The sequence below is a fragment of the Dermochelys coriacea genome, chromosome 6 (assembly GCF_009764565.3).
Source record: "Dermochelys coriacea isolate rDerCor1 chromosome 6, rDerCor1.pri.v4, whole genome shotgun sequence".
In the NCBI taxonomy this organism is placed as follows: Eukaryota; Metazoa; Chordata; order Testudines; family Dermochelyidae; genus Dermochelys; species Dermochelys coriacea.
The window spans coordinates 40,662,836-40,690,121 of NC_050073.1; the positions used below are offsets into that span (position 1 = coordinate 40,662,836).

General features: G+C 38.4%; 1 protein-coding gene across 5 annotated transcripts in view; it reads right to left on the reverse strand.

The window, feature by feature from the left end:
- Nucleotides 1-27,286, reverse strand: part of LUZP2 (leucine zipper protein 2) — a 341,273-nt gene that overhangs the window by 88,215 nt on the left and 225,772 nt on the right. For 4 of the 5 annotated variants that reach the window (XM_038406161.2, XM_038406160.2, XM_043516670.1 and 1 more), the window contains exons 6-7: nt 22,558-22,620; nt 16,260-16,322 (exon numbers count right to left, since the gene is read on the reverse strand). The exons of the other annotated variant lie outside the window; for it this stretch is intronic. In XM_038406161.2, coding sequence (XP_038262089.1) covers nt 16,260-16,322; nt 22,558-22,620 — 126 coding nt within the window. The remainder of the gene's footprint in view (nt 1-16,259; nt 16,323-22,557; nt 22,621-27,286) is intronic. 5 annotated transcript variants of the gene reach the window in all.

Sequence of the window (27,286 nt, forward strand, 5' to 3'; positions counted from 1 at the left end):
TGGGCAAGATAATGGAGAGGCTTGATTAATAATGAACTAAAGGAGGGTAATGTAATTAATGCAAATCAACATGGGATTATGGAAAATAGATCCCGCCAAACTAACTTGATATTATTTTTTAAAATTTAGATTACAAGTTTGGTTGACAAAGTTAACAGTGATGATATAATATACTTGGACTTCTGTAAGGTGTTTGACTTGGTATCACACAACATTCTGATTAAAAAGCTAGAATGGAGCTAAAAGTAATATGGCACATATTAAATGGAACAACAAGTGGCTAATGGATAGGTTTCAAAATGTAATTGTGAATGGGGAATCATCACTGAGTGGGTTTGTTTCCAGTGGAGTCCTGTGTGGATCTGGACTTACCCTACCCTATTTAACATCTTTATCAAAAACCTAGAAGGAAACAAAGTCATCACTGATAACTTTGTAGATGACACAAAAATTGGGGGAGTGAAAGATAAAGAGGACAGCGATCTAGATCTAGATTACTTGGTAAATTGCCTGCAAGCAAAAAATATATATTTTAATATAGCTAAATTTAGATGTATATAGGAACAAAGAATGGTAGGCCATACTTACAGGATGGGGGACTCTATCCTAGGGGCTGTGGGGGATAATCAGCTGAACACGACCTCACAGTGCAACACTGTAGCCAAAAGAGTTAATACAATCCTGAATGCATAAACAGGGGGATCTTGAATAGAAGTAGAAAGGTTATTTTACTCTCTTTTTGGCATTGGTGAGACTGCTGCTGGAATATTGTGCCTTGTTCTGGTGCCAACAATACAAGGATGTTGGTAAATTGGAAACAGTTCAGAGAAGAGCCACAGGAATGGTTAAAGGATTAGAAAACATGCTTTAGAGTGATAGACTCAAAGAGCTCAAACTATTTAGACTGACAAAGAGAAGAGTAAGCAGTGACTTGATTCCAGTTTATAAGTACTTACATGGGGAACAAATATTTAACAATGGGCTCTTCAATCTAGCAGAGAAAGGTATAACATGATCCAATGTCTAGGAGCTGAAGGTAGACAAATTCAGAATGGAAATAATGCATACATTTTTCCTGTCTGAGTAGTTAATCAATGGAACAATTTACAAAGGGTCATGGTGGATTCTCAACATGGGCAATTTTTAAATCAAGGATTGGATGTTCTTCTAAAAGATATGCTCTAGGAATGATTTTTGGGAATTCTATGGCCTGTGTTATACAGCAAGTCAGACTAGACAATCACAATGGTCCTTTCAGGTTTTAGAACCTATGAAAATCTCCATCACCAGACCTCCCACTTGTGGAGTACCATAAGGATCAGTTCTCTCTCTGGTCCTATTCAGTATCTACATACAGCTAGTAGGTGAGTTGGAGAACAAAGACTCAAGTGTCAGTAACATGCAGATGACACAAGCTCTACCTATCGTTCACTGCGTATAACCGCACCACTACTATCAAGATGGCCCAGTCTTGGATGAGATGAGCTCATGAATGAAGAACAACTGGCTGAAGCTGAACCTGAGCAAGACAGAGGTTATGCTGGTGGACAGAGCAAAGCATATTGAAGAGTTTGCTGCCATGACATTGTCTTCTTTGGTTGATAGCACATTCCCACAATTTTCTGTTCAGGAGCATTCCTTGATTCCTTGCTGATGCTAACACATAAAAGCATCTGTGAATAATGCTATCTACCTTCTTTGGTTGCAGTCCTGGTGGGGCATAGCAGAGTCCTGGCCAAGGGGTCTCTACTGAGCCCCACCAGGATTTCAGCCCCTTTCTCAGCCCCTGTCCCCTACCCCCACCCCAGGCACACATTGTGCCTGCAGAGATTGGCTCTGCAATAACACAGGGAAACCTCTGCAGTCCTGCTGTCATGGGATTGAGTGATCACAGAGCAGAAACTGCTGATTAAGACAGCAAGGAGGAGGAGGATCCTCCAGATGCTGCTGAATGGTTGAATGGCTTCTGCCCTCTCGGTTATCTGAACAAAATCCATGTCCCATATGCTATTTGGATAATCAGGAGTATACTCTACATGCCTTTGGCATCTATTGGCTGGTCTACAATGATGTAATATATCTGGGCATGAAGCCTTTGCCACTTAGGAAACTCTAATTAGTACAGAACACTGCAGCATGTCACCTCGGCAACACAGGCTATGGCTTCCCATAGAATAATGAGTAAAGTTGAAAGTCTCAGTTCTCATTTTCAAAGCACTCCCTTACCTGGACCTAGGATATCTAAAAGATTGACTAACACTCTAGGAAGAAGACAATGGTTGACAACTATGTTTCTCTGGCACAATGAAACTTTCTACAAGAAGAATAAAGTTCATCTACGCAAGAGACAGATTTCTGGAGAGCCAGTCTGGGACTGTTGAATGAACGCCCCTCCCCCAGAAGTAAGGGGAGTATCACAAAGTAAGTAAGTATCACAAACCTTATCTCCTTCTATTCCTAGTGCGAGGTTCAATTCTTTGACCTTGTCTTCTCCATCATAATCATATAGCAATCTCTCTCTCTCTCTGTGTATATAGATATGAATAAATAAAACCTTCCAAAATAAAACAATCCACTGCATGCACTTCTCCCCCTAGTGCTAAGAGACAACAATTGAGCTCAGTGCCCACTATGCTAGGCACTGTGCACATGCACACTGTGAGAGACAGCCCACGCCCTCTGAGATTACAATCTCAATACGCCAGGCAGACAAGGGATGGTAAAATACACAGTGAGGTGAAGTGGCTTGCCCAAGGTCAAACAGCAGGTAAGGGGCAGGTTGCCTGACCCGCCAGTCTAGTGCCTTTTCCACTAGACCACAATGCCTGGAATATGAATGAGTAATTATGGGAAACTTTTTTCATTAATCAGTCAGCTCTACAAATTGCTAAACAAAAGGAACAATATGTTTGTCATGTCTTTGTGTAATTCTGAAATGATTGAACCTTGCTATAAGTGATGAGCACAGTGAAAACACCCAAATTCCAAAAAGTGTTCTAACCCGTCTTTTATCCCAAGGATACACAAATGCCTGCAGAGATTTTTCTGTAGCTCATTAACCATGCAACAGTACTCCTGTCCTCATTAATTTATTTATCAAGATACAATCTGAATCAATATTTGAACACCTTCAATTTAAATATATCTTCACATTATAATAGAGTATGCATGTATTGCAAATGTTTTGTTCTTTACCTCATCTTTTAGCCAACAATTTTCTTTCTATGAATAAAAAAAAATCAAGCCTCTCTTAAAAAAAAACCCCAACCCTCCACCCCTCCCCCAGCATTTTATGCTATTAAATCAAACAATGTAGCAGTAGGAATACCATACAAACTAGAATAGATGGGTGTGATTCAAGTGCATCAAAAGGAAAACAATATAAAATACACTAGATGAACACAGAGACAAAGAATCCTGGTATTTTCAGAACATAAAAAGATACAAGAATTAAACTGTAAATAAAATTTCAGATATTTTGCATATTTTTTAAACACTATTCACCTTTAGATAAATTAACACTGTTTCTAGACAACCTCCAAAAAAGAAAAAAAAATGCTTCCCATTTTTCATGACTGATTTTCTCTTTTTTAGAAGGCTCTAAATGTAGTGTAGCAATAGGTTATTTTCACCCAGGCACATCATTCTTGCTAAAGACAACATGGGCAATTTGTAAAAAGAGCTTGCCATCTCTAAAGTTCTTTGCTCACGTGAACAGAATTACATGCAATCTTCAACACTTATTTTCACAAACCATAGGTTAATGGAACTATACTATTAAATTGTAATATCTTTTGGATCCCTGCCTCAAGACATTAGTCAGTTGTTGTTAATACACTGCATGTAGTCTTTAGCTTACATCTCTATTTCTCATCTTTAGTAAAGTCATTGGTGTGAAATCTGTATCAAGAGGAAAAAATCTAGTATCCTACTTTTTTATACCAAAAAATTCTTGTGTCTTCTGCTATTGTTAAAGAAGCAGATGGTGAGCTGTTCCTCCCCAAGTTTTAATTCAAACTTTCAAGTTTTGTCATTGGCTTTAACCCTTTGTATCCCTGATTCCCCATATAGTTCATCTCACTAGGCTGGGTTGTGACCTTAGACACAGTCCTGAGTGAGGGGTGGTGGATAAGAAACACAATCTCAGGAGTAGCTCTGGAAGACATTATCATTCAGACACATCTTGAATTACAAATACCCCTTTGCTTCTTTATTGCTTTGCTGTTATAGTAATTGCCTGATACCTATGCCAGCAACAAGGCATTCCACTTCAGCTGAACTGGCCGATGAATATACGGAGTGGAGCCAAGACTTCATCCATGCTCCACCTATCAGCAATCACCTGCTCCAGGGAGGGATAAGCAGGTGCACACTTGCTTACCCCTGCACACAAGGTCCAAGCAGCCTGTGAGCCAGGGCATATGAGAGAGAGGTCGTTACGTTCTCTAACTCCCCAGCACAGCTGTGTAACTCAAATCATAACGAGAGATGACAAAAAAGTTACAGTTCCCTGTTTTTGCTTTTGAAGGAGAGTATTGCTAAGTACAGACCAATGGAACTGCAATGCTACTGCTCAGAGAACAGGTCAGAATGTGGAAGATGTGTGAACATAAGAAAGGCCATACTGGGTCAGACCAAAAGTCCATCTAGCCCAGTATCCTGTCTTCCAACAGTCTAGCCCGGTATCCTGTCTTCCAGCAGTGGCCAATGACAGGTGCTTCAGAGGGAATGACCAGAACAGATAATCATCAAGTGATCCATCCCCATTACTCATTCCCAGATTCTGGCATCCAGAGGCTAGGGATGCTTCAGATCATGGTTTTGCATCCCTGCCCATTCTGGCTAATAGCTATTGATGACCCTATCCTCCATGAATATTTGTATTACTGTATTACTTTCTGTACTACTTTTTCATGATTTTGTATACCCGATTACGATCATGTTGTTTGCTACATAGTTGCAAAGAATTAACTTAATCCTAAGCAGTTTTTGCACCTCTTCAGGAACTGAAAGTTAGCTCCAGATAACCCAGTAACTGGTCCTAACAATACAGGTGTCAATTCCTTTGAAGTTTTATCCCTGCTGTGCTTTGATCAACAGGGTAGCTGGTGATTTCTGAAGGGGAACTCCAGGTGGGCAAAATGAAATAAAGAACTTGGGAAGGTTTAAAAGCCTCATCCCAGAAGCTGAAAGGGGGAAGCAGGATCTATAGACACAATGTAACCTGGTCCCCCGAAGGGAAGGGGTGCCAGGACTAATAACGGCCCACCTAAGTCTTGAGGAAAATGCTAAGCTCATATAATACATCCGTAGACCTTTTGAAGTTTAAACCTTTTTCTATCTGATTGCTATGCTCTTATGGATAAACAAATAATATTTTATTTGTAGAAGCTTTTCGGTGTCGTTCTCTTTTCACGCTGATCACAGCTTCTGAAGGGAAGTCTACAGCAGGCGCTAAACGGAGCTAAGGAAACACTGTTGATAAGCAGGGTTCTAAATCCTGGTGACCCAGTCTAAAAGTGGGGGTGAACAGAAGAATGACCATAGTTGATCAGAACAATGACCCATCTAGCCCGTCTTCTGAGAGTGGTCAATTCCAGGCGCTTCAGAGGGAATGAACAGAACAGGACAATTTATCAAGGAATCCATCCACTGTCTTCTAGCATTCTCAGAGCATGGGGTTGAATCCCTGATCATTTTGGCTAATAGACATTGGTGGACCTATCCTCCATTAATTTGTCTAGTTCCTTTTTGAAACCAGTGATACTTTTGGCCCTCACAACATCCCACAGAAATGAGTTCAATAGGTTGACTGTGTGACTAAGTACCTCCTTATATTTGTTTTAAACACGCTGACCGTTAATTTCATTGGGTGACCCCCTGGTTCTTGTGTTACGTGAAGGGATAACTAACACTTCCTCACTCACTTTGTTCATACCCTTCACAATTTTATGGATCTCTATCAGATCTCATTTTAGTAATCTCCTTTTGAAGCTGAACAGTCCTAGTTTTTTTAATCCCTCCTCATATGGAAGCTGTTCCATACCCTTACTCTTTTTTTGTTGCCCTTCTCTGTATCTTTTTCAATTCTAACTTATCTATTTTGAGCTAGGGCAACGAGAACTGCATGCAGTATTCCAGGTGTGGACATATCATGAATTTACATACTGGCATTATAATATATTCTGTCTCATTATCCATCCCTTTCCTGATGGTTTCTAACATTGTTAGTTTTTTTGACCGCTGTGGCACATTGAGCAGATGTTTTCAAAGAACTATTAGCTTTTTTTGACCGCCACTGCACATTGAACAGATGTTTTCAGAGAACTCTGCACAATGACTCCAAGATCTCTTGCTTGAGTAGTAACAGATAATTTAAACCCTATCATTTTGTATGTATGGTTGGGGTTATGTTTTCCAATTTGCATTGTTTGCACTTATCAACTTGAAATTTCATCTGCCATTTTCTTACCCAGTCACCCAGTTGTGTGAGATCCCTTTGCAACTCTTCACAGAGAGTTTTTGAATTAACAATCTTGAATAATTCTGTACCATCTGCAAACTCTGCCACTTCACTGTTTATCCTTCTCTCTCCCCCCCTCCATCATTTATAAATATGTTGAACAGCACTGATCCCAGCACAGATCCTTAGGGGACCCTGCTATTTACCTCTCTCCATTGTGTAAACTGGCTATTTATTCCTACCCTCTGTTTCCTATCTTTTAACTAGTTACTGATCCATGCGAGGACCTTCCCTCCTATCCCATCACTGCTTACTTTGTGAGCCTTTTGTGAGGCTTTATCAAGTCAAAGGCTTTATCAAAGTCCAAGTACACTCTATTAACTGGATCACCCTTGTTCACATGCTTGTTGAACCCCTCAAGGAATTCTAATGGATTGATAAGGCATAATTTCCCTGTACAGAGGCTGTGTTGACTCTTCTGCAACATATCATGTACATCTATGTATCTGAAAATTCTGTGCTTTACTATAGTTTCAACCCATTTGCCTGGTATTGAAATTAGGCTTACCAGCCTGTAATTGCCAGAATCGTCTCTGGAGCTTTTGTTAAAAATCAGTGTTACCTTAGCTATTGTCCAGTTATCTGGTACAGAGGCTGACTTAAGTGATAGGTTATATACCACAGTTAGAAGTTCTGCAATTTCATATTTAAGTTCCTCCAGAACTCGTGTGAATAACATCTGGTCCTGATGACTTATTACTGTTTAATTTATCAATTTCTTCCAAAACCTCCTTTATTGACACCTCAATATGGGACAGTTCCTCAGATTTATCACCTAAAAATAATGGCTCAGGTATGGGAATTTCCCACACATCCTCTGCAGAGAAGGCAGATGTAAAGAATTTATTTAGCTTCTCTGCAATTGTCTTGTCTTTCTTAAGTGTTCTCTTAGAACCTGATTGCCCAGTGCCCCCACTGATTGTCTAGCAGGCTTCCTGCTTCTGATGTACTTAGGGCACTTATGTCCACAAAACTTATATTACTGAGGGATGTGAGAAAAAACACCTCCTACCCCCGAGCGCTGGCATAAGTGGTAGTGTGCACAGTGCTATGTCAGTGGTACATAGCTGCCGCCGTTCGTTGAGTTGTTTTTATCATATGGATGGGAAAACTCTCTCCCACTGGTATAGAGCAGCTACGCAAGTGATCTTACAGCGGCACAGCTGCATCGGTACAGCTGTGCCGCTGTAAGCTCTCTAGTGTAGACATGGCCTTAGGGGGAGAAAAAGTTAGGTTTTGTGACTTTTGCTAGTTGTTCTTCAAATTCTTTTTTGGCCTGCCTAATTATAATTTTATGCTTGACTTGCAGAATTGTTGCTCTTTTCTGTTTTCCTTAGTAGGATCTGACTGCCAATTTTTAAAAGATGTATTTTTGTCTCTAACCACCTCTTTAAATCTGTTTAGCCATAGTGGATTTTTTGTTGTTGTTTCTCTTACTTTTCTTTGAGGATACATATAGGGATGAATTGTGAGATTCTACTATGAAAGAAGTGCAGGTGTAGGCCTGTCACTGTTTGGGGTGCTCATGGAGAGACTGTGAGGTCAATGGTATGGATAACCCTGAACCATAATAGAGATTTTGGTGCAGCATTACACTGAAATTTAAAAAAACAAAACCAAAAAAAAAATCTGTGCAATCTTTCAGTACATAAAGTGCTGACTTGTGAATTCGGTTAAGGAAAGCAGTACATTTCTTTATAGAAATTAAAGGCTGTTTTATGAAAATGAATAAAGTAGTCTACTGTGTTTTAAAATTGTGAGTCAGTAAAGGGACTGTACTTTCAAACTTCGAAGGCCAGCTGAGCTGAACTCAGTTGCCTAACACAGCCTTAGTATAAATGGATGCAACTCAAACAAACATGAAATGGAGTTGCATTTGCTTACACCAGGACTGGATTTGAGCCAAAAGATACAACACACACAACATTTCAATGTCTTCCATTGTATCCAAATATTTGGTGACATTTTAGTAAATAATCTCATTTTACTTTTTTGTGCAAAGCAGCCCTTTAAAAGATTAAAGGCAATTTATTGCATTGATTTTTCCATTGTGAAGAATAATGGCATCTAAAATTTTAATGATAAAGACATGACTTCTGTTGAGTTGGCTTTTATCACTTCTGCTCTTTGTCTCTAGGGAGTAAAGAATGATGTCCTTTGTGCCACTGAAAAATTTTGTAACTCCAGGAAATAGGTTTACTGTGGATGTAATTATTTTTAATAGGCACAGAAACACAAGTCTATATATGGTAGCATCAATTTTAGGTTAGGAGGAGGTATAGTACACATTACTGCTACACCCAGATAATGATGCTCTGAAACTAACCTTACAGAACTCTGCATCTCATACAATATTTTTATTATAAGAAGAGTAGTATGTAAAAAGAAAACCACACCACGCATCAATGAGTTTCCTGGAAGACTACCATTTTGTATTGCAAAGACAGTTTGAAAGTAAAATTTAATATATAGTGCATTTTATATCAGTACTGATCTTAAGACCTGATTCAGGAAAGTATTGAAACAGATGCTTGAGACCTTTTGTGACTACTGGCCCTAGAAATTTACACCAATTGTGAGCTCATCTGTAAAAAGTATGTAAAAGTTCATAAAAAGATACAACAACATTAATACCAAATGTTGATGGGAAAAAGTAAAAAAGGAAGATAGAATAACTGAATTAGTCTAAACAAACAGGCCAGGTTGATGCAATTCAGCGACTATGTTCAAATTAAGCTGGTTAGAAACCAGAAGAAGCAAAGCCAAAAGATAATGAGCCAAAATTGTTATGCCAGATATTAAGCCTAATTGGTGAACAAAATAATGAGGGGATGGACTATGCCACCTATACTCCCTTTTTGAGTTCTTAAAAGAAATATTTTGTGGGGAAAGTTCAAAAGAACAAAAAAAAAACAGGCAAGAGGAACATACTGAGGCTACTGAAGCTAGTTTCTAATCATAGCTGCCACCTGCACTTTTTTCCTGGGACCCTGTGCCTTCATCATCCTGAGACAGAGAGATATCCTGAGCAGAAAGAGAGAGACCCAGATGACATTGTCACCCTCTGCTGGCACCAACTGAATTCCAACCACCACCTGGAATTTCAGTTATTACCATCTTTAATACCATCTAAGAAATCGCCAAATAAAGGAGAGGGGGTCCCGTCTAAAATTGGACTTGAATTGAGAAAGGCTGTAAATGTCATTGTTGCTATTGTTGTTAACTTATTTGCTTTTCCCCCAAAAGGAAGGTTATTACTGTCATTGATACCATCAAACAAAGAGGTTTTTTTTCTTTTAAAACTTTCTCCAGATTAAGGAAAAGGGAACAAAACCAAGTAGTTAAAATGAAAGCCTGATTTAATACTTTACATTTCAAATGTTTTAACTATTTTCCCTTCTTTTCTCTATCTTTAATAAAAAGTTAAAATACTTTTTAATGAGACATGTGCCACGGTATTAAGCAAGCTGAGGTCTCTATATACTAGTCCTCAAACCTTGTTTAACATTGATGGACAGTGACTGGGTTATGCCAACACGTTTATTCCATATATTCCATCCAAATTAATACAATGGGCCATCCCTATTCAGGACAGCACTACACCACATGCTTAATTTAGTCACATGCGCTGATTTAACAAAACATTGCTTCCTTCAATCCTGTCACGTCTTCCAAGTCTCTACAAATTGACAAATTAATCCCACTTTCAAGAAAATAATATGAAGGGACTCAATCCCGAGGAGTATTGAGGGCCTCCTTTGAGGTGCTCAGCATCCTCAATTTTCACCAATATTTTTGGCAATTGAGGGTGCTTGGTACCTTCCTGGATGAGATACTATAAATGGCAGTTCATTTTTAAGTGAGCAATCCTCCAATCACAGAAACTTTGTCACAAACTGAATTTTTCAGCGGTCTCATCAGATAAATAAGGGACTACATAGTTATGGAAATGGGGCTCCCCACCTTGCACTATAGAAGTTTGATTTATGCTGGCAAACAAAGCTTATGCCGTTATTGCACAGGATATAGCAACTGCATATGTAGAAAACCTCTATTTTCAGGACTTTCTACCTAGAACACTTCCTAATCACAAAAGCCACTTAAAAGAATTAAAATGTAGCAACAGAGATTATCAAGGCAGTCTAGGGGATTTAATTACATGTATTCCCGTGGATGTGTCATGTAATTCTATAGACCTCTTTCATTATTCATTATTTCAGCCAATAGCATTTTAAAATTCCCTTTCTCCTCGTTGTTTTATCTTTACTTTCCAAAGCTTTTGACACATAATTAGCTTGTCAGATCACCAGCTTTACTTTCCTATTATATGGAGAAACAATTGTTATTTTACCTTGGAATCTTAAATGAAAAGTAGTACAATGGATAGACAATACATGAAAAATGAACTTCTGAAACTATAAAGCAGAACCATTTAAAAACATCACAAAACAAACTGAAAACACACTCAAATAAGTATTCATATTTTGTACAAATTACAGTTGAAATCACTGATAAGAAAAATATTGAGAAATAATAAAGGATCTGTATAAAACTGCGTAATGAGTTGTCAGGGTTCCTTCCCCACTCTGAACTCTAGGGTACCCGCATGAAAGACTCCCTAAGCTTATTCTTACCAGCTTAGGTTAAAAACTTCCACAAGGAACAAACTTTGCCTTGTCCTTGAACAGTATGTTGCCAGCACCAAGCGTTTTAAACAAAGAACAGGGAAAGAGACCACTTGGAGACATCTTCCCCAAAAATACCCCCACAAGCCCTATACACTCCCTTTCTTGGGGAGGTTTGAGAATAATATGCTAACCAATTTGTCACAAAATCATCAAAGACCCAAACCCCTGATCTTGGAACAATGCAAAAATCAGTCAGGTTCTTAAAAGAAGGATTTTATTTTTAAAAAAAAAGTAAAAATCACCTCTGTAAAATCAGGATGGAAAATACTTTACAGGGTATTTAGATTCAAAACACAGAGGATCCCCCTCTGGGCAAAACCTTAAAGTTACAGAAAACAAGAATAAACTTCCCTTTTAACACAGGGAAAATTCACACAAAACAAAAGATAAACTAATCCGCCTTGCCTATACTGGTTGCAATATTGGAGACTTGGATTAGGATGGGTTGGAGAAGATGGATTTCTGTCTGGCCTCTCTCAGTCCCAACAGAGAACAACCAGATAGACAAAGAGCTCAAAACAAAAGCCTTCCCCCCAATTTTCAAGATATTTGAAAGATATTTGAAAGTATCTTGTCCCCTTATTGGTCCTTTGGGTCGGGTGCCACCAAGTTAGTTGAGCTTCTTAACCCTTTAAGGTAACAGGATGTTGCCTCTGGCCTGGAGGGATTTTATAGCACTGTATACAGAAAGGTGGTTACTCTTCCCTTTATATTTATGACATGAGTGCAATTACTGAATGATCTTTTTCACTATCCTGAATTTATATCAGGCCTACATTTACATTTTGTATTTTTCCCATGCACACAATCAATTATTTTTCTTTATTTTAATTAATTAAAATATCTGATTTTTTTCATCAATATATTAAGAAGCAACCTGGAAAAAAAAAGTTAGAAATGCCTGAAACAAACATAGACCTTGATTCAGCAAAGTACGTAAGTTTCAGTCCCTTAAGCACATGCTTACAGTGCTTTGCCGAGTCAGGCTTTTAGGACTACTAGTATAATTAAAATGGACTCAGAGAAATTGTAGCTGTCTTTGTGAGGTAATTTGCTGTACAAGTGTGGCTATAAAATAAAAGGCCTCTGCTGAAATTTGGCACTACATGCTCTTAGTTTTTCTTGTTTCAACACATGGAAAATTACAGTTTGCTTCTTTTAAAAATAATAATCTCAATACTCTCCATGCAGCATGCTCGAGTGGATTGAACACTGGGCTGAGAGCCAGGAACTGTCAAACTGTCAAATCCCAACTGACACACTGATTGCCTCTATAGCCTTGGGCAAGTCATTTAACCTTTGTCTCACTTTGCCCACCTGTCAAATGGTGATAATTAATTGTACTTTTGTGCCTTTAAAGGAGGCTGTGAAGACTGATTTGTGCATATTTGTCAAGTGGTTTGAAAATATAAAGTGGATTGTAAGTGCTAGTATTATTATTACTTGAGATTTTATTTACTGCAACTGATAAGATACTGTTGCAGAGTCAGGTTAATATTAGACATTATGAACTGATTCACTGGAGAATTAGAGGAGACACAGCTGCCATTTTTATTTATTTATTACAGCTGCAAGCAGAACAGAAATTCAGTGACAATAATGCTTACTGTTTATCCTTTGGCCTTTTGAAATAAATGGGAGAACAAGTTTCTGGTGGCCAATGGAGGTTGGCCATGCAAAAAACCAAACCAGAACAACCAACCAACCACCACAACTGACGCCCTTCTTGGCGATTTGAATGAGTATAGACTGAAGTGTTCTCTCTCCCCTAGAGTCATCATAGTCACCCCCCAGAAGTCAGGATTGAGGCTGTCTGTGTGGAGCACTGTAAGATGCTTCAACTGTTCTCTCATTCTATCACTATGCAGATAAGTTTATTCTCCAGAGCTCTCAGTACAGCACCCATCACAAGCACTAAACTAAATTTTTTAAATGGGGGAAATCTGCTCTTCCACTTCTTGGTCATGTTAGTAGCTCTTTAATGGCATAGCATGTTCCACCAATTACAAAATCTGGGTCAAATTTATTTATGCTCTGTGCTGGTGGAAGATCCCAGTTGGAGGAACATCTGCTCACAATGCAACGGTACCCTCCCTTCTACCAGAGGGACCAGAACTTGCAGTGTAGCCCAAAGATAATTAATGCTGCAGAAGACTGAAGGGCCACGGCATGCAGGGATTCAGTGCATTCTTGTTTCTGTCCCTAGAAGGGATCCTACTGAACCCTTGGCAGAGAATGAAGGTGCCTTCTATCTGAGGAATGCAGTAGTAGGAACACCACCTGTTCTTCAAGAGGGCTGGGAATTTCTCAGCAATGACAGAAACCTCTAAAGCTGAGCACAAAAAGGTGTGAAAAACTATCAACTCACAGAATTAAGATCTCTGTTTCAAACCTAAGGGATTATACTCCACATTTCACAATTTTATGTACACAACTGTTGTTACAACTGACAGTTTCTCTGAGGGGGGCAGTACATCCCTGAAGTACATGCACAGAAATTCACACATTTATTTTTTTCTGCTGTTGCTGGAATCTCACCTTGCAGTGCTACAGTAGAGGACTTTAGCCTAAAGATCCATTATTCTCTTTCCTTTTGTTAAGCAAACTTGACTAGTCACTTTATTAAAACAAAACACAAGGCAACTTTTCAAATTAAAAAGTAAAGGTTTCTTACAACTCAGCTCTGTCTCTAGAGATATTGTGGATTCTCTGGTTTCAGAGTAACAGCCGTGTTAGTCTGTATTCGCAAAAAGAAAAGGAGTACTTGTGGCACCTTAGAGACTAACAAATTTATTTGAGCATAAGCTTTCGTGAGCTACAGCTCACTTCATCGGATGGATTCTCTAGTAAATAATGAGAGTTCTGCTTCATGTGTGGGATTCAGAAGTTCCAATGGATATTTTACAGTTCTTTAGCACTTTCCATCTAAGGAGCTCAAAATGCTTTATGTAAATGTATTTATCCTCATAATATCCCTGGGAGGTAAATAAACATATTATTCCATTTTGTACATGAGGACACTAAGGTACAAGAAATTACTTGCCTAAATTCACACTGGCTATGGCACAGCCTAAAATAGAACACTTAACTCAAAGTTTAAGATCAGAAGGGACCACCATATTATCTAGGCTGACCTCCAGCATATCACACGCCAACACCTCCACCCAGCACCTAAACACTAAACACAACAACTGAAATATTACAGAAGGTTAAATTATTATGTGTCACAGGCAGACAAGAGGAGGGACCGAGGTGCCCCAGGACACCACGCCCCTGCAATGGCAAGAAAGAAATTGAGATGATCCTAGTGAGTGATCTGTATCCCATGCTGCAGAGGAAGGCGAAAAGTCTCCAAAGTCACTGCCAATCTGATCTGAGGAAAATTCCTTTCCCCACCTCACATATGTTGTTCAGTTACACCCTGAGAACATGCGCTAGAATCAGCCAGCCAAGAACCTGAGAGAGAGAATGTTTGGTGTCACCTCAGAAACCTGCCCCTGCATCGTCAAGGAGACAAAAGACCCCAGATACGCTGTAGGGAAAAAGATCCTTCCCTGACCCCTTTCTGGTCTTCAGCCCTGTGCCTCAACCACAGGTCCATCCTTCCTGAGGGGAAGCATGGTCCACTAGATAGGGTAATGAACTGGGACTCAAAAGAATTTGGTTATATTCTCAGGTTGGCCACTGACTTGTCATATAACATTGGGAAAGTCACTTCATCTCTCTGTGCCTGCATTTCTACCCTTTGTCTTGTCTATTTAGATGGTAAGCTTTTCCATTTCTTATTGTTTGTTTGTACTGTGCCTAGCATACTGGGACTTGACCTCTGTTGGGCCCTCTAGATGCCAGCATAGTACAAATGATAGTAATAGTAATGAGCCTTCCTGCTGCAGGCAAATAAAATAAGCCTTTCCCCCTAACCAGTTTTAGATAATATCTTCCTTTCCCATCTTAATTTTTTCACCTAAAATCGAAACTGAACCTGAACTGATGTTGAGTTGATTCTACCTCATTAGCTATCATTTTTCTAGCTCCAAACTAAAACCCTGGAGCTAGCTTAGAGAAAATTCCTCAAATTTCTTGTAAAACTGCCTAAAGTTAGTGAAAATTCAGATAAGGCTTTTCATGCCTAGGGCCTACCTCTAATTTTGCTCCCTCATCTTCTAGGTTCCAGCAAAGACCAGAAGTAGGAAGTATGCAAAATTCCATGAGACATACTGTTCTCATAATGTTCTCATAATATTATCTGCCTGATTTTACAAAGAGGAATTTGGATATGTTTCAGCTGTGTATCAAAACTTTAGGATATGTATGTGAATTAGACCGAACCTAAATTTGGTTTGCACATCCCTAATAGATACTTCATTTTGTTTTCAGGAAGTTGCAGAAAAGAAATTTCAGCAGAGGGGTATGTAGATGGATAAAAGCCAGATGCCTACAGGATAACATTTTATTTTCCATGTTTGCCACAAGTCATTCTGTCTACTTGTCACAAATATTAGAATGCTTTTCTTTAAATGTTACCGTGCACAGCTGCAGCATGGAGGACTGCTAATCAAACAGAAACCACCAGGCAGCCCTAAAATGCTCTATTGCTCAATTAGAAAGATAAAAAAGCCCTTCACAGGAATCTGTGGAACAATGGGAGAGATTTGGGTCGCTGGCAGACTACTGACTGGGACATTGGTCTATGTAGGCATTTTAATGTAAATAATCATAAGCTAAATATTTTTTTCCACTTGAATTTTAAATAATGAAGAAGATAACAGAATTTTTGAAGCTTTGAAATCACCTCTATCTTTGCCACAGGAAGCATTGTAACACTGTGCATTGTTCCTTCAACACTGAAGTAGAGGGGATTTCAGAGAGCACATTATGGGAATGATGTCTGTGATTCAGAGTTTTGAGCTTCTTTCATTATGTTGACAGTTAGGGAAATGATTTCTCAGTTCTCCAATAATAAAGGCAGTTATCATCCCACTTGATGATTGTAATGTTATATTGACTGTAAGTAAATACCTTAGCCAGCTCTAGTAATATAAACTCACCTTAAAAATCAAATCCTTTTTCCCATAGCGAAACTCCTTCAGCTGGGCTTGTATCTTTTTTGACTGCAAGTAGAAGATAATAAATTAATCTTTAAAATCATTTCCATTTGAGAACCTGTGGAGGAGATGACAGCAAATTCTGACAACGGAAAAATGAATTTAGCTCAGACAAAAAAAAAAGTGAAGCAAAAATCAATAAGTCAGTTTTTTTCTCTCTCTCTCTCTCTCTCTCTTTTCTTTTGAATGCATGCATATGTATTCTTTGAGAGGACAATATGTCTAAATCAATTATGGGACCCAAGGAAGAGTTAAAAAGTGACCTCCAATTAAAATAGATTCACAAGCTATCACATTGTTACATACAGTTAGTTTAATTCATCTATTTCGGACACAAGATTTTATTAAATGTTCCCAGCTAAGCATAAATGAAGGCAGCATGGGTGAGAATATTCAGAAGTGTTTAATGATTTATACTATTATGTGTTTATTTGTACTTTTTGTGACTCACATTGTACAGATTGTACAGAGAACTAGTGTAAAGTCAACAAAGCTATGCTGATTTATGTTTTTGTTTTGTTTTTAATTTTAAGAAACAATTTTGTTAATAAACTAATTTCAAATCCATTTAGTCTACTTTTCTGATATATTTTTTAAAAGTTTTTAAAAAGCAGGATCTGAACTATACTGAGTTCCTTTTCCACTGATATTTTCCTCCCCTTTATCTGAGCAGCCAGCCCAAATAAAGTATTTTCTGGCTTCACAACTGTAATAATTCCAAAGGGTCTTCAAATTAGATATTATTGTAAAGACCGAACTACTTGATTTCCAGCTGTTTTCAAGTTTTTAATTGTTGTGGTGAGGTTTTTAAAACCCTCCCTACCCCCATCAATTTACATGTTTAATGACATCTTCATAGTATTGGATGGTCTCTGATATTTAGAGTTTTGTGGAATGAAATTCAAAACTCATCCTAAGTCCATTGAAAAGGGACATCAACCTTGAGAATGACTTATCAAAGGAGTTGGCACATTCTCCATAACTGGGACCTTTTAATGTCTACACTGAACTAGACTTTAATGTCTACACTGAACTTTCATCATTAAAAAATTTGTCGCTCAGGGATATGAAAAAAACACCTCCCTGAATGACAGAAGTTTTAATAACGAAAAGCGCTGGTGTGGACAGTGTTTCATCAGTGGGAACTGCTCTCCCATTGGGGGTGGTTTTATTTTGTTGCTGAGAGAGCTCTCTCCCGGCGACAAAGAGCAGCTATACCGAGTGCCTTACAATGGTACAGTTGTAGTGGCATAGCCACACCGTTGTAAGGTGTGCAGTGTAGACACAGCCTGTGATTGCATGTCTTTCTAAAAGATATGTTATAATTTTGTGACAAGCTGTTGAGCTAGATGAAGGAATCACTGGGTGAAATTCCACAGCTTGTCTTATGCGGGAGGTAGGACCAGATAATCACAATGGTCCCTTCTGGCCTCTAATCTATGGATATATGAAAAAAAATCCTAAGGCTCAAAACTTTTTGAATGGACATTTTAAAGTTCTAAGCTAACTTGGACCACTGCAGTTTTCTAAATAATTTTTTTTTTAAATTTTTAATTGGTTTTACGTGGTTATGAAGAGAAACCAGGTAAAACCTTGCCACTTTGCTTTTGCTTTGCTTTGCTTTCAGTTTATAAGTTCATTCAGGCCTATCACGCAACATGAAACACGGAGTTTGAAGACCACTCACAAAGTGAAACTGAAGAAAAGGTTCACCTGAAACCGTGGTCAATCAAACAGTTGAGATTAGCATATTTCATCTCTACCTTCTGAGCTATCTTTCTATTCCACATTTCCTCTGCCCCTTATGGCCTCTATGTTTATTTTGGAGATCAGAATGTGCCAAGGCTCTATTTTAAGGAAAGGTCATTATGGCTCTGTGGATTACCAGGTACAACCATTAGTACACTTCAAACTTACAGGTCAAATCTTGATCCAATTAAAACAATGGCAACACTGCTACTGACCTTAAAGGAATCAGTATTTGGTCCTAAAAAAAGTATGTAATCTCTATGATATATACAGCTGCCACTGACCTATAAGAAAGTCTAAAAGTCACTCCCTTAGAAAATTCTCACACTCAGTAGCTGATGCATACGGGGTCTGCAGCTTTTTCCAGTCACTAGTAGCTAACTGTTTAAGGGTTTGTACCCCAATAACAAACCATGAAGGTCAAATGAACACATCAATAGTTACTTTATATTATATATATGAACGTATGGTTGCTATTCCACACTGAATTATCCTAAGAAAGATGCCAGATTGGTGGGCACAGGTGTGAGGTATTATATTGTAAGTCAAGCTGAAGGCTAGATTTTGAAAAGTAATTTAAAACCTTTGGCCCAGTGTTCCAGCGAGGTTGAAATCAACCTTCCAAGGAAAAATGCCTCTTGCCAGCTGTATAGCTCACATAGGATCCCTTGCTGGCTTTGCCACTGATCAACACTGGCATTTGTTAACGAGGAGACCGTTTGTCATGTCTTACCAGCTGATGTCTAAGACCACATTGACCAGCTTTTTCCTGATCATGCTAGTAGAAAAAACTATGTCTTGTTTTATAATTGTTACTAGCAGCACTGTATCCCTGTAGCTCTCTGTCATATCTGTAACTGACCAACATTCTGAGATGGTGCCGCACACCCACCTTTCAATCCTGATGATAGTGGCAGCTTTTTATTCAAACACTAGACTGTTGACGCTGTGCTAGCTTTTACTGTAAAAGTCCTAATGATTCTTAGAGAACAGCTACAGCAAAATAAATAAAGGTTATACTTATGTTAGTATCATCCATTTGCTAATTGCACAACTAGCTGGTAAAAATAATATTCCTAGAGCTAATTTCATCCCTAGTGTAATTCCACTAAATTCAATCATCTGACACTGGGGGGATGTGTCAACCCTGTAACAGTTTATGGATGTAAGGTAGAATTCTGCCCTCTGCTGTGCTGGTGCAAGGAGGACACAGAGAATTTCTACCTTTCCTGCTCCCTTTGCAGTCAGCAGAGCAGGATTTCCAAGTAGCATTTAAAGGAGAAAAAGAAAGGGCAACCTACTACCATGCCATTCCACACACCTCAGCCTAAAGGGGTTTTGATCTACTAGCAGAGGGAGTGACACACCAGCATCTATCTAGTATGTACGCTTCATTCTGCATATTACTCCTCCCATTCAGAATAGAAGAAAACAGTATGCATTTCCCTGTTTTACCTCATTGAATCCTGGCTAGAGTACAGCACTAAATCACCAATTGGGCAGCATTTCATCCTAGCTGTGCTGGCCAGGTTTAATACATAATTCATAAAGACTACCTACAAAGCTTAATGTTCTGGCACTTGAAAAGTAAGGCACATTCACAATCTGCTACCACAGGCTGTTTGTATAATCCAGAGTTCAATTCTTTGAAATTCCCTGATGACAAGGCATATTACACCACACTGTACTATGAATTGTATTGTGCACTACAAGAGTTCCATTAATTCTCATACTGTACTGTATGTTAATAAGTGCTTTTCACTTAGTGCAGCCAGTTAGGTCACATATTGTTGGGCTAATAAATTAGTAGTTTGTTCATGGGTTAAATCCTAAATACCTTACTTAGCTTTTACACAAATCAATTTCAGAATTGATTTGAAGGCAATTTACTAGGTAAAGGACCTCAGAACTTGGCACTATAAAAATAAGTGGTGTATTTCATTAGATGCACTAAAATATACTAACAGGTTTCAGAGTAGCAGCTGTGTTAGTCTGTATTCGCAAAAAAAGAAAAGGAGTATTTGTGGCACCTTAGACACTAACAAATTTATTTGAGCATAAGCTTTCGTGAGCTACAGCTCACTTCATCGGATCCACCGAATGCATACGATGAAGTGAGCTGTAGCTCACGAAACCTTATGCTCAAATAAATTTGCTAGTCTCTAAGGTGCCACAAGTACTCATTTTCTTTTTTACTAAAATATAAACTGCCTCCAAATTTAATTCTATTTCATATTGTGCATCAATTTGAAAATAATGTGAGAGTATGTGGGGATTAAGTCTCCTACAACCTTCTGGTTTGAACCATAGAAATGAATGGAATCTCCACTGCTCTCAACTGTGATCATCCTATACAGAGAATTAGGCCTGTTATTCTGGATTGCCACTGCCTCAGCCCTCCTTCAGAATGGTCTGCCATGCCTCCCTTCCTCCTTAGGCTGTCATAGAGAAAGTAGAGCTCCCCAGTTTGCAAAGGGAAGTCTGGCGTGCTTTTGCTGCCTGTAATCCCTAACCATCCCTTGTGAGGTGGAACCAATACAATTCTCAGCACTTTAGGTTCTTCTGTACTCCAGAAGCAGGAAGACATCAGCTGGTCCATAAGGAGCAATGTTATAGTTAGATTTCTTAACATCCATGAGTATGATTCACAATGATTCTCTCGCTGTGCATTTTGATGAGAACTTCAGCTCAGCTAATATGGTCTCTCATGTAAACACATATTGAGATAGAGAGGTCTTTTTAAAACTTAAGAGATACATCAATGAGAATTTTTAGAGAGAGGCTGCAAGCAGTTCTGACTCAGACCACTTCAAACTCCCAGAATAAAGACAAGATTTATTGGCAATATACTGATTGACACTGATTTCATATCAAACATTGGAATGTCAAATTCCCTGTTTTCTATTTAAATGTAGATATCAGTACTGGTTTATACACAGTTATGTTGCAAATATTCTAATCTATTTAAATAAGATGCAAAACTAATAGAAAAAAATAAAGTTAAATAATACTAAAAATTCAAGATGTGATGAACCCTGAGGAAATTAGCAAGAGAGAAAAAAAAATAACACTGTTATATTTTTAGGCCAGGACTTCAACAATTCAGTAGTACAAAGGGAGAGAAAAATACATTTAAAACCAAATATTGTAGAGTAAACCAGAAAGATACTATGATATAGCTTGAGCAAAGTGAGAGAAAAGAATCTATTGCTGCAAATTTCTTGGATATGATGGGCTAGATCTCCCGCAGTGTAGCTCAATTGAAATAAATGGAAATCAGTTATTTAGATTATGTATCTGGTTGTATAACTTTGAAAATACAAGTTTTCAAATCTGTTTCAGAATTAAAATGTACTTGATTCAAGTGGTGTTCTAGCAACATGCCTTGACTTCTGCAGACTCATCAGAATGAGAGAGAAAAGTTTTATTATTAGATCATCTTGCCTATCTTCTTGGCAATGCATAATTGTTCCCTAGAGTACACTGTCGTTGCTGACTCTTCTCTATTTTTATGTTTCTCCAGTTTGACTTCACTGAAGTTCCTCCTGGTTTACATCATTGGGGCTTGATTCTTATTTGAGAATGGTGGGAATCAATAGTAACTCATCTGAGCACTCCTGTTGACTACAGGGAACTACACAAATAAGTGCATAACTTTATTCACTTCAATAGCAACCATTAGTAGCTAGCATGACCGTTCATATGACTAAAAATACTCAAATGCTTAAGTATTTGAAGAATAGGGCTTTTATATTGTCTGTATGAGATTGCAAGCTCTTTGGCAGAGGCACTATTTCTTATTCTATATTTGGCAAAATGCCATGCATGGATTTTTAAATCATATACAGTTTTAATATTAAAAATTATTTCTCCAGTGCTTTATTTAGAATTCTTTATTCAAAATTACTCAGACAATGGATGGTTTCAGAGTAGCAGCCATGTTAGTCTGTATTCGCAAAAAGAAAAAGAGGACTTGTGGCACCTTAGAGACTAACAAATTTATTTGAGCATAAGCTTTCGTGAGCTACAGCTCACTTCATCGAATGCATTCTGAAGTGAGCTATAGCTCACGAAAGCTTATGCTCAAATAAATGTGTTAGTCTCTAAGGTGCCACAAGTCCTCCTTTTCTTTTTTCAGACAATGGAGTTATTATTACTACTTTTTGGTATTGGGACCAATGGAGAAAATCAATGCTTTTGATCCTGGGATTCGGCAGACAATCTCCCACAATGACCTCAAATCTAAACGTATGGATTTACTTTGTCTAAAAATGGAGACTGTATTTTGTTTCCTGATGTATGCTTTTGTCATGGGAGCAAATGAGAGGAGATTTTAGATGCATGGCCTCTTTGAATACTAGCTATAGATACACATGAAGGCTACACTATCTAGCCCAGAGTCCCTGTGTGAAATTCTTTATGGCAATCCTCAACATTCTCTTTCTGTCTTTCTGGGTGTGTTAGGATTAGAACAGTAATAAACTCTACTCACCTCTTCTGCATGAATACCACAAAGCTTGTTTCCCGACAGGAGTTTGTTTTTCAGGCTTTTGTTCTGAGAAAAGAGCATGGTTTTATTATTGAGAGGTAGTAAAATATTAAGGAATCCTTTAAATATTTTAACATGTTGGTTTTATTTTTTAGTAGATATGATGTTCAAGATGTTAGTCAGGCCACAAATAAATATGAAGCCAAGATAAATGTATATGGTACAGTAGCATCTTCTCTTCTAAAATTCAGAAGGTGTGTGGTTTTTGCATTAAAATATTCATTCACAGAGACAGAACTGCACACTGTAAACTTTCAAAACACTATATAAATTAAGCTGAAAGACATTTATTTAATCTCAATATGATGAGAAAAGACCTACTATGATGAATTCCTCAAACACATTACAGTAAGAACTGAACAGAATTCTTTTTCACTATTTTTATTTCAATTACTTGTCCCCATTATTACACTGCAGCCCACTGAGATTCATATTTTATTTAGTGTGGGACATTAAGGAGCCTTATGAAAAACCTAAAGTAGTTTCTAATGGATCTTGGTTTTTTTGTTTTTTAAGTACCATACTAGGCTAATATAGAGCTTGCATAATTTATACTAAGGACCTGCATTTGTATGTATTAACGATCTTTAGGAAATTGATGAGTTGTGCCAATGCTGTCTATCTGGGACTGTACTGTCAAAAAGTGCATGTGATGGAGATAACAGGGCAGAAATGGCTTAACAAATGTTACATACTTCTAAATATTGCTAACCCTTCAGGGAAATTTCATTAGGTTATTTTCTTATATATCAGCCAGTGCAATGCATACTCTATACTTTTCAATGTTAAAAAAAGCTATCAACAATGTTTCTACAATCAATATTGTACCTCCAATATTGGGGGTAGCCATGGGCAACACCCAAGTGAAGCAAGAAATGAGAAATGTTAGCAGCTCAACACACACACTTTCTCAACAGGTCAGCACAAAGGGCTGGGTCAACATTTCTCACATTAGATCCTACAAATTCAGTAGGTCTCCAAAAAGTTTCCCTAGTAAAGATCCCCTCTCATCATTTTGGGAATCCTGCCCCACTTCCTGCTTTCCCCCTAGAAACAGACTGCTGGAACTACCTCCAAGCCTCAGGATCCCAAGGAATCAGTGGGATACTGTTCTTCTGCAGAGCTCTCGTCCCATAACTCTCCTCCATAGCAGTGCATCTCTATTGGAGCGGAGGCACGCGGGAAACTCCATGTTCATATCTGCACTGGAGGTCCCCTTTAGTAGGAGGATCCCACCTTCAGAGAACAGGTAATAAACCCTGATGTTGTATCATTTTCTCTTAGCAACCTACAAGGCAGGTAGAAGGATGTCCATAGCCAAAGTTGGGCCACCCATTCCCAGCTGCTTCCTCTGCAATGGATCCTGATCCCAAAGAGGCACTTTCCTAGGAAACAATAAGTCAGTGTTGTGGAAGGGGTGGGTGAGAGCTTCACGTGTGAAGGAAACTCTCCATGAGTGTAACTTGGGGGCTGGGCCAGATTTAGGGACAGGCGACCCAGGCGATTGCCCGGGGTGCTGGGCTTGGGGAGCTGTTTTTGTTGTTAGCGACAAAAGGGAAAATAGAATGTTTGAAATAAAATGTGTCAGATATTCTGTATGTGGATTCATTTTTCACTAACCTCCTAGAATGTTCTGGATCTTTGTAGAATCTCTTATACGATAGAGATAAATCATGCATGCAAATTGTGCATCAATATCGTGAAATAGGCTACAAATGCAATAAAAAATAAGGTATTCAAAAGTTTAACAAATGGGGGGAGAAGTGCCGAAGATGCTCCTTGCCTGGGGTGCCATTTGGTCTTTGCCTCTTGCCAAAGTTGTTTACATTTTCCCCACTGACTGCCTTTCAACTGGCTATTTTTCTTATGTTGTTTTGTGCACACACTGAGAATTTAATTCTTCCCCACTGTAATACAATAAAGGCTAAATAGAAACCTTCTAAGGTTTTTACTCCCTAGATGGACCTTTGTTCTGACCCAGTCGGGCCATTCTTATGTTCTCCCTTCCACCTCCTCCCCTCACATTCCTCTTTCTGTGTGTTTCTTGGAGGTTTGTATTTCTAAAAAGAAGCATTTAAAATTATCAGAAGACAGTTTTTAAATTGTAACCTATGAATACAAATTACCTACAATACTGCCTGAGGCATTGCCAACATGTAACACAACACAACACAAGTAAATAAAAATATGACTGTGTGGACTATGGGATGACATATCTGTATAGGAAGTACATTCATTTTGATCTGTACTTAGTTATGGACCTGCTGTGGACAGTATTTATATTGAGGATATTTTACACCTTTTGAAGTATTTAGTATGGTGACCCCTTTTCCCCTAATTGAACATGAAAAGGCAAAAAGATAAGAAGGGACTATAAAATATCTGCATCTTTAGGCTCCTAAATACCATTAAAATCTGGTCCAGAATTTCTAAGTGATAGAGACAACAATAATTATCATTCTTTCCCAGGGAAGGTGAATATGATTAATCCTATTTTACAGATGGGAAAATCAGTGAATACAGAATGAGTGGTTTATCCAAAGCCACACAGCAGCTCATTGGCAGAGCCAGGAACAGAACCCAAATCTCCGGTACCTTAACCCTGAAACACCCAGCCTTAATAAAGACACAGATTTACTTCTTCCCAAATCTGTCCTACCACACAATTTAAAAGATAGTCTCTTATTTCAAAGAATATTTCATTAAAAGAAATCCATGGAAGGGGTAACTTTGCATGGTCACATCCAGAAAGCTTAGACTTTTGGTCCACAGTAAGGAATTATATGTACTCTTATTTCTTATGAGCAGATAGGATATTTAAAGAGGCTGAGGGAATTAAGTACCAACTACCATTGACTTTCAATGAGAATTCAGCTCTTAAATCCATCTGACTTCTTTAAAAATCACAGCCAGCACTGTTACCCTTGGCTGTATTATTTGGATTAACTCTGTGGTCTTCGCTCAGTGTAAAGAAGTGTGAATTTTTTTATGTGGTTGGATCAGTAAAATTGAAGGGGTTGGGAGAAGGTTTTTAAACCACAAAAAAGAAATCTTAAAATGCTGAGAGGTGCACTCACCACAGAAAGGTATATTCCCCACAAACAAATGTGGCCTGAATTTTAGTAGGTAAGTAACCAACACAGCTGGCTTTTAAAATGTTTTTCCTTGACAGGTTGTCAGGTACCTAGATATACACAGCCCTTCTGTTGACTCACCCTGGCAACCAAATTAAGTGGGTCTCATTAGCTTCAACTCCTGACTGTAAATGGGACAAGAGTTGCTCTCATGGCAGAACTAAAGGCCAAGGCATGAAAAGAAAAAACATAGGAACAGAAGGAAGTACTGATTGAGTCTTGTGTTTGTTGTGATTTAAGTTAAATGTATCCCCAGAAGGTGGGTAAATTCAGACTGCAGCTAGGTGGGAATTTTTCAAACAAACCAGCTTTTTGTCAGAAAATGACAATTAGTTTAAACCAAAACTTCTCATGGGAACATTCCACTATTGATAAAGCTTTTGTTGGGGAAGGTTTTTCAGTCCAGGATGCAAAATGAAAAAGTGAGGGGAGCATTTATCTGAGATATAGGACACCCACATTTAAGATCTTGGTCTGAACCAGGCAGAGCTAGGACTTGAATTTAGGTCTCTCACAACCCACAAGAGTGCCCTAACCACCACTTCATTGGTGGTTCTAGGGTAACTCTCACCCTCTCTTTGGGTTGGGGTTTTTTTTTGATAATTTTCAAAAAGTCTCACTTTCATTCCAGTACAGAATGGGAATTTTTTCAAAATTTCAAAAACGTTCACAAGATGGGAAAACCATTTCCTACCCAGCTCTAGTTCAGACCCTGGGCCAGATTCTCAGCTGGTACAATTCAGCCTCGCTTCACTGAAGTCGGTGGAGTTTCATCAGTTGTCAGAAGCTGAGAAACTGGACTAATATTTCTAGTGTGTACATGTGAGTGTGCATGCATGCAAACATGCATGTGCTATGAAATGAGCACACTGAGAATGCCTCTCATGTACAGTGTCTCTTTCTTACTTTCTACAGGGAACATCTAACTCACCTAAATGGAAAGGGTAGGCATGTTGGCAATAGTTGGGAAAGCTGGGTATTTCAATAGTTATCCTTTGATGAAGAATAGCTAAAATAAAATAATGGTGAGCCCATTCTCCCTGTGCTAATGAACAATTAACATATGGAAATCTAACCCACCACCTTTAATTCATTTAGCACATTGAAACAATGTAAATGTATTACTGAATAGCAATGGCATTCTCTAAAATTTTGCTTGGTATTTGAAAAAGATTATTAATTGGATTCAGTACATCAATTTAGATTGAAGTCTATGTCTCAGTGGAACACGGGAAGCTTTATTTGTGAATTAGACATGTAGTTTTCACCAGCACAAAGAAGTTCCCACGCTATTTGAATTCCCTCATGTACCTTTTGCACAATTCCTGCATAATGACAAAGTACAGCATCTTGTTTCACACATATTTCACTCTGTTCCTCTCTATTACACACTAACCCAGGTTGCTTCTGGAATGATAAATAGCTTTAAGTTGCTTAAAACAGGTGTCCACAGTACTACAAGGCAATGATAGTATTCTTCAGATTCTCTCCTGTGCAAAGATATGTTTGTTGTATGAGAAAGGGGAAACAAGTTAGGC